Raw genomic sequence first — 13548 nt, 5'->3', positions numbered from 1 at the left:
GGTTCCTCGCTGAAAAGTGTACACACGACCGGGTTTCTCGGCAGAATCTGGCTCCGACCGAGTTTCTCGCTGAATTCTGTCGAGAAACTCGGTCGTGTGTATGGGGCCTAAGAAGTAGGGTATCCAGCTCTGGCAGATACACAAGTGATGGAAGACAGTGGCATCTGCTGCTGGATAGTGCAGAGCACATACTTGCGAGTCCTAATGACTGTGGATTCTATTTATGTACTGTAAAAGGCAGTATGAAACCGAAGTGGTGGTGAACATTTTCTATTAAATGCTGTAAGAGTCAAGTTTGGCCTCAGTCAGTGAGGTTGCCCATAACATTAAAGAAACAATTACAACTTTTTAGGAATGGATGAGGGGTCAACCTTAATGTCTTTACTGTTTAAATGGACCAGGATTGCGAAAGGTTTACATTAAAGTCCACAAGAATTATGTTTGATAGCAAGTTCAATGCTGTTAATAGGTTAAAAATTAGGATGGAATGGACCATCTAAGCACTGAACTAAAAACTGCTGTTTGAAACTTCTTATTCCTCAGGGAGTATATCATGGGGTTTAATAAGGGAGTCACAACAGAATACACAACAGACACAACTTTATCCTTATTTAGGTCATACTTTGCCTTTGGTCTTACATACATGAATATAACAGATGCATAAAAAATAAGTACAACGGTCAAGTGAGATATACAGGTGGAAAAAGCTTTACTTTGCTTTATTGCAGAAAGTTTGATAGTGAAAAAGATGCACACATAGGACGCCATTATCAGAAAAAAACATGTTAATACAATACTCCAAGACAGAGTAAAAAATATAGCTTCTGTTGTGCTGCTTTTAGTGCAGGCTAGTGCGAGAAGTGCAGGATAATCACAAAAGAAATGATTTATTCTATTGGAATTACAAAAGGGTAACATAGCAATAAATGTGATTGTTAATATTGAGGCAGAAAACCCACATAAAAAACTTAGAATTATCAATTGTAGACATAATTTTGTTGTCATTAAAGATGAATATCTCAGTGGATTACAGATTGCAAGGTATCTATCACTAGCCATTACTGTTAACAGAAAGCATTCAGATGATCCAAGTGAGAAGAACACGTATAATTGGGTCATGCATTCTTCAAATGAGATTGTTTTGCATTTCACTATGAAAATGGACAACATGTTTGGTATTGTAACAGTTACATAGAAGATCTCCAGTAACGAAAGGCTGGCAATGAACATATACATAGGGGTATGTAAAGATGGTGTCAGTTTTACTATAATAATTATAAGGAAATTTGCAATGATAGTCAAAATATAAATGGTTAAAAATATTGAGAACAAGACAAGTTTTATGCTCTGAGCACTGGAAAATCCAACAAAAATAAATTCTAATTTCATAGTTTGGTTGTTTGTCCAACCGGTAAATTCCATCAAAAACAGCAAAAAATGGATGCACACATAAATGGAATGTATAATGGTTTTGCTTATATTTTTTCTTTAATACAGTCAGGACAAAAGAAAAAAAAAAGAAAAATCAAGAATATTTTAAAATTATACTTTCATAGAATCTTGGCTCATGTTCACACATGCCCAGAAGTTTCTCATTCCCTTCTACCCCCCTTCCTACGAAATTATTAATTTGAGTTAATTGTGGATGACTCTGTTCCACAGCCCTCTCATAAACAAAGACCAAAGTAGGATTCTTAAGTGCTGGAGTTATCAGAAAACAGCATTTAAAATTACAATCTGATTTTTTTTTTCTTTTAGCTATGCTATATGAATGAGAACATATAATAAACATAAACATAAAAGAGCCATAATTAAACATAAACATAAAAGAGCCATAATTCCAGTTTGTCTACAGATTCCGATATAAAGTTTAAATATTTCTGAAATATGATGTATTTGGAACAATTTAAGAAAAATAAAAAAGTAATTATACAAATACCGAAATCATAGGTGCTGCCATTGCTTATCCTACTTACGTAGGTCCTATATGTGGTACATTTCACTAACTGTACAAATAAAAGTAAATTAAGCTTTGGTTAGAAAATAATGCAGCTCCGAAGTAGCGTCCACCTCCATTTATAGCCTGAGATGAGAACTTGTGCACCAGGGTGCCATTGCTAATCTATTAAACGGTTGTCCTCGCTGAGTTTGAACATGTTTCAACCGATGCAGGACTGGCAAGCCAAAACCTAGCATAATAAATTCTGGGCAGCTACCACGCTTGAAGGTACCTAACATCTCTTGCTCCTATCAGCATCCTCTTGCTTTGATTCAGTTATTCATGTTTTCATCACTTCTTTTGATTTAATCTGTATGTTATTAGCCACTTCAATACCAGGCACTTACGGCCCTTCCTGCCCTGGACAATTTTCAGCTTTCAGCGCTGTCACACTTTGAATGACAATTGCGCGGTCATGCTACATTGTACTCAAACAAAATTTTTATCATTTTCTTCCCACAAATAGAGCTTTCTTTTGGTGGTATTGGATCGCTTCTGCGGTTTTTATTTTTTGCTAAACAAATTAAAAAAGACCAACATTTTTGTCATAACATTCCCCCCCCCCCTTCACTGAAGTATTTTGCCGCACTTGCCGGCTATGTTACACATAGACATCCAGTCAGGATAACAGAACCATATCCCTGACGTCAATATGCTATCGACCGGGCGGGAAGTGGTTAATGTAAGTCCCTTGCACATTATACAGCTATTCATTTTGTGCTTTAAAACTCACCAGTTTGCATGCTAAATCCATTTTGATATTGTATAGCTGGCAGATCTACATAAGCTTCAAGCTTACTCTGAAATGCTGTTAAAAATCAGACTTTACAATGCTAACCTTCTCTGACAGTTTATCAACAGACATCCACTGCTTCATAAATCCTGGACAATGTCTGTTTTGTGAGTTTCGGCCTGTACACACAATCAGAAAATCATATGAAAAATACAGATTTTTAAGCGAACATATGATAATCTGATCGTTAGCACACAGCGAGAGACGATCACGGCAATTCATGCAAAATTATCTGATGGGACAGTACAGTTTTTGTTCTAAAATACAATACAAATACACTAAAACATTACCTCACTTTCAAATTTTAATTCTGACAAACGAGAATTTTCGTAACTTTAGTAAACTCTTCATTTTCAAAATGAAACTAGCATGCAAAAAAAAAAAAGGACAACCATTCGTCCGATAATCCCAGTGTGTGAGGCACTGTCACATTTAGGATAGCTGTAGTAAATCGGCCCCAGGGTGTCTGAAAGGAAGCAGCTCTTCAAGTACTTTATCCATAGAATACCCATAATTCCCTGAAAATCTTTGACATGGGTGCACACTGTTTTAAATGTTTATTTGTAAAACATAATTTATACACATAAGACAGCTTTAAAACATAAACTTAATGAAAAAATACAATAAAACTAACCCAATGGAATATAGTTTTTATTTAAAACATTAAGTCAAATTAAACTGCAAACTGCTAAAACTATCTAGGAATAGTTGATTCAGGGAAAATCCGATTGCCTTTTGGGGGATCAGGAAGGATTTTTTTCCCCTGCTGTAGTAAATTGGATCATGCTCTGCTGTTTTTTTTGCCTTCCTCTGGATCAACTGTGGGTATAGAATTGTGTATATGGGATTGTACAAAATGTTTTATTTTATTTTTATTTATTTTTATGGTTGAACTGGATGGACTTGTGTCTTTTTTCAACCTGACTAACTACTATGTAACTATAGTAGTGCTGCTATACCAGTTAGGCTTCATGTACAGTTCTGCTGGTGAACGGACAGTTTAGAGCAGTTGAGTATTTTTTTTTTCAGCTGCCCCTGAACTCTTCTCTATGTTATCTTATCTGTACATATACACAGGGTTGTTTATAGTAGTTTCTAGGCAGTTACATTTAAAAGCATTTTTTGGAATGCAAGAAAATGCATTCAGGATGGATGTTCAGAGGCATTTGAAACGCCAAATGTCTGTAACAGATGGTAATTCACATTTAGCTGCATTTAGTTTACAGGCGTTTTTAATGGAGATACATTTTCGACTGTTTTAAAAAAAACACTCCTAAACGCAAACGCGGCTAAACGCGGCATATAAATGTGGCAAAACTGACGTTTTTAAACTTCGGTTACTATCTGTCAAGTTAAATCATTCAGGAGAGGTTTCAAAATGTTCAGTGTACATTAAAACTATGTTTAAAGTTCTTACCTTTATATCAGAACCACGCAAGTCCAGCATGGTTTATGTGTCTAGTTTCTGAGTGGGATCATAGCATCCTGTCTGTCAGTAGTAGCAAGACTTCTGATTGAAAGTAGGATGGGCCAGACAATCAGCAGAAGTGGCACGAGGGACTAGAGGGGACAAGGTAATTGGGGGTGGTTTGGAGTAATGCAGTTTGCAATGCCTGAGCAAAAACCTTACTTTACCTTTACTAATTGAACTTATTCTAAGGCTTCTGTCACGGGATTACATTTTTGACCTGGCACCTGCCAGCCATTTGACAACTCACCTGTTTTTGAACATAAGTGCTTGGCTCTTGATTGTGTACTTCACCCAGTTTTTTCCAAAAACAACTGTATCCAGTCTCAGTGCATCAGAAGGCCACAACCTGGGAGTAATTTCACAACAAAGCTCATCACCACTTGTGGAGAGCACTAGTGAGTAAAATTAGGTGCCTTGGCTTTATTTAGGACTTGCATGTTACTGATGATGCACAGTGCCTGTCTACCGTGACAGTTCTCTGCGACCCTGACATACAGGATGCAGTTAATTTGTAACTGTTTTTTGCTGTGCTGAATTATTCAGTACTGATCTGGCTAGACACTAACAAATGGTTGCTCTTTCAAACGCTCTTTCAAATTCGTATTTCTTTTACAAAACATTTGCTTTTTGCTATGAGTTGAGACGACTAGCATGGTGGGATGGTGAGCATTGTCCCTTTAAAACATGAAAAATAAATCTTCTGCCTAAATTATGTTCCAATCACTTTTCAAAACCAACCTGCTTTTATTGGAATCATATAGGCATACTCACAGTAAAGGAAGGTTAAAACAAAACAACTAAGCATGAGCTTCAGGTTCGGGTCGACCATGAGTTTGGTCCAAACCCAAGATGTTTGCAGTTGAGAAAATGACAAACTAATGCAGCCATTTGTGTCTATAGCAACCAATTACCAGCAATACACTTCCTGGCCTCCTAACTGAGGTTAGGTTGCTTAAAAAGGCTGATCATTGAATTTTTATCATGTGCCAGACTCTTCCCTATAAGGCCCCATTCACACGGACGGACCGTTCAGGTCTGCCTGTCAGTTTTGACGGTGGACCTGAACGGCCGCTCCATGCAGTCCTATGGAGAGTTGGATGTCAGCGGAGACATGTCCGTTGACATCCGATCCGCCAAAATAAGACGTATGGTGATACGTCTATATCCATCCATGGCAGATCGGATCGGGTGAGATCTGATGAAAACAGTCCACAGATCTCCGCTGAGCTGGCAGATGACAAGCTCCTCTCTGCTCACTGAGCGAGGAGGGGCTTGTGCAGCGCCGCTGATTCCTATGGAGCGATATGATGAAAACAGACAGCATGTCCGTTTTCATCAGATCTCACCCGATCCGATCCGCCATGGATGGATATAAACTTATCGCCATACGTCTGATTTTGGCGGATCGGATCGGGTCGGATGTCAGTGGACATGTCTCCACTGATATCCGACGCTCCATAGGACTGCGTGGAGTGGCCGTTCAGGTCCGCCGTCAAAACTGACAGGCGGACCTGAACGGTCCGTCCATGTGAATGGGGCCTAAAAGTTGGTAGCTTTGCTGTGTGTGTGTCAGAGGAGACATAGAGAAGTTAGGGAAAATGTCTATTTTTTCAGTTCCAGACATGCTCACAGTGTGTTGGACAGTGATGTAGCAGATAATGACAGATTGCAGAGTTTTTGCATTAAAATGCAATTAGTATTTATTTAAAATGTCTATACATTGTATTTACACTGAAATACAGAGATTATTAGGTCATTGTTCTTGTGTTCTGACTGTTTCACTGTAGCTACCCAAAACTTTCTGGTCTGAAATCTAGTGACAGACGAGTCCCGGTTTTATTGTTATCTCACATGAACAACACCAAATTGCTAGGTCTGTGCTACTGAATGTATGCATTATACCTCCCAACTTTTCAAGATGGGAATGAGGGACACCTATCAGCAAAAGTATGTGGGCATAGGACTCACCCCTTGCCACACCCCCTTAAAGGAGACTTGTACAAAAAAACAAGATTGGTTATACCCACAAGTGCTTTTTTACCACTACTATTCTTTTATATTGGCTTTTGGAATTTACAAATGCAGCAATTTAGAAATCAGATGAAAGGTTTAGCACTGGGAAACACTTTTTGATAAAAAGTGCATTTTTTACACATCTATAATGATCAGGCCAAAATGAGGGACAAATTAGGAGGAATGAGGGACAGAGGGACATTGCTCCAAATCAGGGACAGTCCCTCGAAATTAGGGACAGTTGGAGCTCCTGTTATTTTAGTTAACCTTATGCTTTCTGGTTTGGAATTCTATAGCTAGTTTTAGCCATAACCAGCATAGACTAAAGTCAGGTTAGGCATCGGTGGCCACTTTTGGTAGTTAGAGGTTCGGTTACATGGCAGATTAGAAATTGCTAGGGACTAAGACACAGAGTAGATAGGCTGACTCTGAGTTCCAGTGCCACGCTACAGTCTCTGCTGGTGAGAATCTGCATTCCAGGCTGGTTGGACAATGGTTGGAGAATTTCCCTACATTACCACTGATCATTTCTTCAGGACTCCAACACCAAGACAGACTGCATTGCTATCATCCTCAGGGACCCTTGCAATTGAACTTTGCTGAAACATTCTTCTGAGGGTATCTTAATTAATAACTATGTATACCTGAGTATACAGTATGTGCACAATTCCACCATGATTCTTGTTTGGCTCTTTCCTGATAATACCTGTTTGTACATTGGATATACAAACATTTCCCAGCACACTTACCAAGGAGTCTGCAAACAAAACAAAGTGACCCTGTCTAAAACTTTATGTTAAAAACAGAGGGTTAAGTTGCACACATTTACAAATATATGTGAAAGCCACAGTGCCCAGGTCAAGGCCCCTCGGTATACTGTGGTGGTCTTAACGCTATATTTTTGAGAGTCTCCAATAGTGATGAGCCGAACACCCCTCCCGATTCGGTCCACACCAGAACTTGCGAACAGGCAAAAAATTTGTGCGAACATGCGAATACAGTTAAAGTCTATGGGACAAGAACATAAAAAAACAAAAGTGCTAATTTTAAAGGCTTATATGCCAGTTATTGCCATAAAAAGTGTTTGGATCCTGCCCCAGGGGACATGTAGTTTTTCATGAAGTTTTTTCAGATGCAGTGATTTTAATAATGCTTAAAGTAAAACAATAAAAATGAAATATTCCTTTAAATATCGTGCCTGGGTGTTATCTTAGTATGCCTGTAAAGTAGCACATCTTTCCTGTGTTTAGAACAGTACCACAGCAAAATTAAATTTATAAAGGAAAAAGTGTCATTTAAAACTGCTCGCGGCTGTAATGAATTGTCGGATCCCAGCAATATAAATAAAAATCATTGAAAAAAATTGCATGGGTCCCCCCAGTCCATTACCAGGCCCTTTGGGTCTGGTATAAATATTATGGGGAACCCCACACCAAAATTTAAAAAAAAATTGTGTGGGGGCTCCCCAAGATCCATCATACTAGACCCTTATCTGAGCACGCAACCTGGCAGGCCACAGGGCCCCCCATGTGAATGTACCCAATGTACCCAATACCCATTTACTAAAAAAAGTGTCAAAATTTTAAAAATGACAGCGCATGCGATGACATCGCTGACGACCCAAAAAGAAAAAAACTGAAAAACTCCACCTCGATGGAAGGTGTCCCGCGACTGCAGGCTTTTTGCAATGACAGCTGTTATATAGCTGAGGGCGGGGCCACTTTGTTGACATAAATGGGTGGCCCCTGCCCCCTTCTGACGTCATGCCATGTATAACATCTGTCATTGCAAAAATCCTGCAGTTGCGGGACGACTCCCATCGAGGTGGAATTTTTCCGGGTTTTTTTCTCGGGTCGTCAGCACTGTCATCGAAGATGGAGGTTTTTTTTAATAAGGAACTTATCCCAAACTATCTCCTGTCATTTTTACTAGGGATACATATCGTCCGAAAATAGCTGTTTTGGAGAAATGCCGGAACAACTTAAAAATTGACGATAGTGAATAGTGGTGCAACGCGGGATTGCAGAGCGGTAAACACACATTGAAATTGTCTCCGCTCTGCTCGCACACAGCTCCGCCTGCTCTTAACCACGCTGTGATAGACAGAATGCGGGTCTAATGCTGAGATGTGTTCTGTCTATCACAGCGTGGGGTTAGGAGGAGGGGGGGCTGTGTACGAGCAGAGCGGAGACAGTTTCAACATACGGGTGGTGAGTTGCTTTTCTTTCTAGCATAACATGTTTGCAGCCATCCGTCCTCCCCTCTCCCCCCTACATACATCTCTCGGCTGGCTCTATCATCGGGGATCTCTGGCCCCCCCCTCTTCCCCCAGCTGCCTATTTCTAGGCTCCTGTCCCTGCCGCCAATCCATCTCCTGTTTTGAGGTGACAGGGTTAATAAAGAATACCTGTCACCTCCAATTGCTATCACATCAGCGAATTATTTTCTCCTGATGTGATAGCAATAAAGTTAAGTGTAGAAAAAAATAAGAAATAATAATTAAATTAATAAAATAAGTAATTAAAAAGTAAAGAATAAGAAAAATAATATTAAAAATAAGAAAATTATACAAAAATAAAAAAAGTAAAATGACAAGCTACAAAAAAAGTGATAAAGTAATAAAAAAAAAAAAAAGAAACAAGAGGAGGCGGCAATTGGGCGACAGTGATAGGATGCAATCCGACTGTACTGTTTTAAAACATACGATTATTTTAAAAAAAAAGAAAAGTCATTTTCGGTTTCGGCCTGACATTTTTTTTTATTTTGGTTTCGTTTCTGAAAATTTCCATTTCTGTGCACCTCTAATTTTTAACTATTTGACACTTTTTTTTGTGAATGTGTAGAGGTACAATTTACCCAATACCCATTCACATAGGGGGAATCGGGATCTGGGAGTCACAGATCCCCACAAAAACCAGGCAAGGGTTTGTGGGGAAGAGGCCCTTGTCCCCATCAACATGTTGAAGGCATGTGGCGCTCTCTTGTCCCCACTCTTTTTCTTGGTTGCGTGCTCTGATAAGGGTTTGGTATGGAGTTTGGGGGGGACCCCACACCATTTAAAAAAAAATTGGCACAGGGTTTCCCCTTAAAATCTATACCAGACTTGAAGGGTCTGGTGTAATCTAAAAAAAAAACATCCCCATTCCCCATAACAGATCCAAAGGGCCTGGTAATGGCTTGGGCGAAACCCATGCCGTTTTGTCAATGATTTATTTATATATTCCGTGTAAGCAGCCTTACATAGTGTGGGGCATAGAGTCAACCCCCTAAACCATGATTGGCCAAAGGCACCCTGCTTTGGCCAATCATGGCTTTCACAGCAAGTGTGCTGTGATTGGCCAAAGCATGCAGGTCAGGTGCATGCTTTGGCCAATCAGCAGCCGTCAATGCACTGCGATCTTACAGTGCATTGACGTTCTTGCCATTCATTATGGGGCGTTCCGCAGGAGCTCAAATTGCTGTGAACACCCCATAATGTTCGTTAGCCGAATCAGGCTCATTCCCTAGTCTCCAAGTTGAAGCATATATAGCAGTGGATAAATTAAGGGCAGGTTTTGCCTGAAGAAAGCCCACTCCTCTTAAAGGCACAGGGACAATTAGGATGCCCAGCAAGAGAACAATGGCAGTTTGAAGGCATCCAATGTGTTCCAACACCAAATCAGTGAACCAAATAAGTTATCTTGGTCTCATCAGAATTTGACTAGCTATGTAGATGCACCTTGTTTCTTTCCGGGTCATTTGAAATTCATTATCATTTGAAATGTTCAGAGTGGGATCTGTCCTGTTAAACCGCTGTATGGTCTTGGCCACCATGCTGCAGTTCAGTTTTAGATCTTGGCAATCTTCTTATAGCTAGGCCATCTTTATGTAGAACAACAATTTTTCTTTTAGATCCTCAGCTGTACACTCACAACTTTACATTGTGTAATTTCTTCAATTTTGTCACATGAAAAGATATAATAAAATATTTACAAAAATGTGAGGGGTGTACTCACTGTTAAATGTGAGATACTGTATGTGCCTGAAATTGGTGGGAGCTTTGGGCTACAACCTATCGTTTCTATGGCGTGGGTCCAGTACAGGTGTGACAGTCATATTTTTCTACTATTTTACCTTGACTAAAATGACAATGAGAGCAGTGACAGCACAAGCTTATACCTAATGTGTGCAGCAAGTGTACAGTCTACCCTATTGGACTGCACACAATATGGATACACCCAGGCATGTAGGATCAGTCTATAGACAGCCAAGATTAATCAACTTAGGCCGCGTACACACGGTAGAGAATGGTCCGACGACCGTTTTCATCGGTTCACTGCTGAAGCAGACTGATGGTCTGATGTGCGTACACACCATCAGTTAAAAAACTGATCGAGTCCAACGCGGTGACGTAAAACACAACGACGTGCAGAGAAAAATGAAGTTCAATGCTTCCAAGCATGCGTCGACCTGATTCTGAGCATGCGCGGGTTTTGAACCGATGCTTTTGTGTACTAACCATCGGTTTGGACCTATCGGTCAGCCATCCATCGGTTCGATTTTAAAGCAAGTTCTCTAATTTTTGTCCGAAGGACTACAGACCGATGGGCCGTACACACGGTCGGTTTGGACTGATGAAACTGAACTTCAGTCCGTTTTCATCGGTTTGGACCAGTCGTGTGTACACAGGACTCGCTCTTACCCAGAATTTGACTAGCTATGTAGATGCACCTTGTTTCTTTCCGGGGTCATTTGAAATTCATTGTCATTTGAAATGTTATGCCTTTTTTTTACAATGCCTTATTCCTTTAAATTCTCAAACAAAATTAAGAATGTACTTTAAGTGCCCTGTAAGCCATTTACTGTAGACTTCATATCTCTAATTATATTTATACTCTGTCTAGAAGCTGTTATGTGAAGAAAAACAAATTTCTCAAACACGTGCTCAAAGATATCTAATTAAATATTTTCCTGTAATTAGTCTCAGTGTGATGCACAATGTTTATTATTATAATAGGTGCTTGGTAAAAACATGTTAACTATTTGTGGCTATGGTTAATTTGCTGCCTGTCACAGGATTGAAAAAAGATGTGTATGTAATCCTGTGCTGAAAAAGATACCAGTAAAAAATACTCTATGAAACAAATGTCGTTATATCACATCCCAGAAAAATAATGCATAGTAAATATATATACTGTAGGTAGCATTGCATATCACAGTTCAGCAATCACTGAATGTATAGCAATTGTCAGTAGTGTAAGAGATACCCAATATTAAAGTGTCATTATCTAGTAAAGAAAAACATTTATATATGCTATGTAGACCACCATGGCTAGTCCTTAAAGACAAATAGATACCAAGTCACATTAAGAGGAAATCAAATTCCAATTGCAGATCAAGAAGCAACAGGATCTGTCATGCAAATTTTAGTCATTGTATTAAAAAATAAAAAGGTCCAGTTGAAATTATATATAAAAAGGGGGGCGTGTCCAGCCACAGGAGTGTATGGACGCAGTGTGAGGGAGCTCTGCTATAACAGACTTCCCTGAGCTACTTATATAGCGACTTTTAAGCCCCGAGTGACACCGTTTTGTTCCGGAGGACAGCGGGAACAAAAGAGGGATGGCCGCCAAAAGAAAAACGAGAGAGGGGCTACGTAAGCTGAGTGAGTTCTGTAGCCCTGCTTCACCTCAGAGAATCCAAGATGGCGCCGGCCCCTCTCCTCATGAAAGCAATACTGCCAGCTCTGACATAGCTGTGGAGAAACATAGTGCTTCACAGGCTGAATGCAGCACAGAGCACCAGGAGGACATTCTGAGCCCTGTGAGGCAGAGGAGAAGGATTTCTAAAAAAGAAGGTAGCTTTTCCATCATTAACCCTGACACTGCCTATATTCCAGAATGTAATCCTTATGATGACAAACTTAATGCTATACAGACAGCAGGTCAACCCATACTGGACACGACTATAAAAGAAATGATTATGTCCCTCAGGGGTGCCTTACAGCATGACATGCTGAACTATATGCACAAGTCCAAACTAGAAATTGACACGCTGGGGGACAGAGTGGACTATGTTGAGAATAAGATGTGCGATTTTACCTCAGCGCACAACGAATTAATAGATTCTCACTTTGACCTGGAGGAAGAAGTCAGACAGCTTAGAATTAAGGTTGGAAATATCGAGGACCAGAGCAGAAGAAATAATATAAAATTCAGAGGAATACCAGAAACAGTGAAACCATCAGAGCTGAAAGGCTTTATTAAAAGCATGATTTCAGACCTAATTCCTTCAGTCTCAAAACAAGAATTAGAGATTGATAGAGCTCACAGGCTCCCTAAACCACAGCATATAGCTGAAAAGTTACCGCGAGACGTCATTGCTAGAATTCATTTTTTTGAGGTAAAGGATCAGCTCATGCAATACGCTAGACGCCATTCACCACTACCTGACCCTTACGCTGGGATAATCCTTTTCTCAGACCTCTCCCAAGCGACAATTCTAGCTCGCAAGAACATGAATTCAATCACAAAAATATTCCGCAACCATGGAATGATCTATAAATGGGGGTTCCCCACAAAATTGCTTATAGATTACAAAGGATCCTCCTACGCAATTAAAAGTTTGGATCAGGGTCTAAAACTTCTTCGCTCCTGGGGTTTGATCCCCAATCAAGAGACTGATAAAATGGATGTCAGCGCTCCTGGACCAATACCACAAGACTGAAGAAAAAAGATAACTTAGTCCACCATTAATTTGGTTCTACCGGTTTTCTAACGTTTGCCTTCAATATTTCATTCGGGAATTACCTGATGGCTCAGGGGAGGACGTTTAAGGGAACTTGTTTGAGTTATTCCCTCCTACTTAAAAGTACATGTTATTGTACACAGGAGTTGTTCCACAACTCCTCCTATTTTTTCTGATTTTTGTTTTTGTTTTGTTTTTGTTGTTTGCCTTCCACTATAGTATCTGCACCATGCTGCTTTACCTGATACAACACCTCCACCTACTGGAAATAAAGTATTACTGCATCTGCACTCTGCTTTTTCCACATTTTAACATGCAACTTGTCCACAAAAATGATCTTGCATATCAGCAATTATCCTCTTATCAGCAATGACCCTTAAACTCTTGTCAATGAATGTGAAGGGCCTCAATAGCCCATACAAGAGGAGAGCTCTATGGGCCGACGCCATCAAATTTGGCAGCGACATCCTCTGTATCCAAGAATCTCATTTCGCCAAGGATAAGTCTCCTAAATTTCAACATCACAAATTTCCACATATTTTTGTT

At 39.8% G+C, this 13548-nt stretch overlaps 1 protein-coding gene across 1 annotated transcript; it reads right to left on the bottom strand.

Annotated features, from left to right (window-relative positions):
- Positions 1-477: 477 nt before the first annotated feature.
- Positions 478-5092, bottom strand: LOC120945803 (olfactory receptor 6N1-like). The gene is made up of 2 exons (XM_040360259.1): positions 5062-5092; positions 478-1379 (listed from the first exon to the last, which is right to left on the bottom strand). Exons 1-2 carry the CDS (start codon positions 5090-5092, stop codon positions 478-480), a joined length of 933 nt encoding a protein of 310 aa, XP_040216193.1.
- Positions 5093-13548: the final 8456 nt, after the last annotated feature.

This window comes from Rana temporaria, chromosome 1 (genome assembly GCF_905171775.1).
Source record: "Rana temporaria chromosome 1, aRanTem1.1, whole genome shotgun sequence".
NCBI classification, from domain to species: domain Eukaryota; kingdom Metazoa; phylum Chordata; class Amphibia; order Anura; family Ranidae; genus Rana; species Rana temporaria.
The sequence above is the reverse complement of the archived record's forward strand: the minus strand, read 5'-3'. Positions and strand labels throughout refer to the sequence as shown.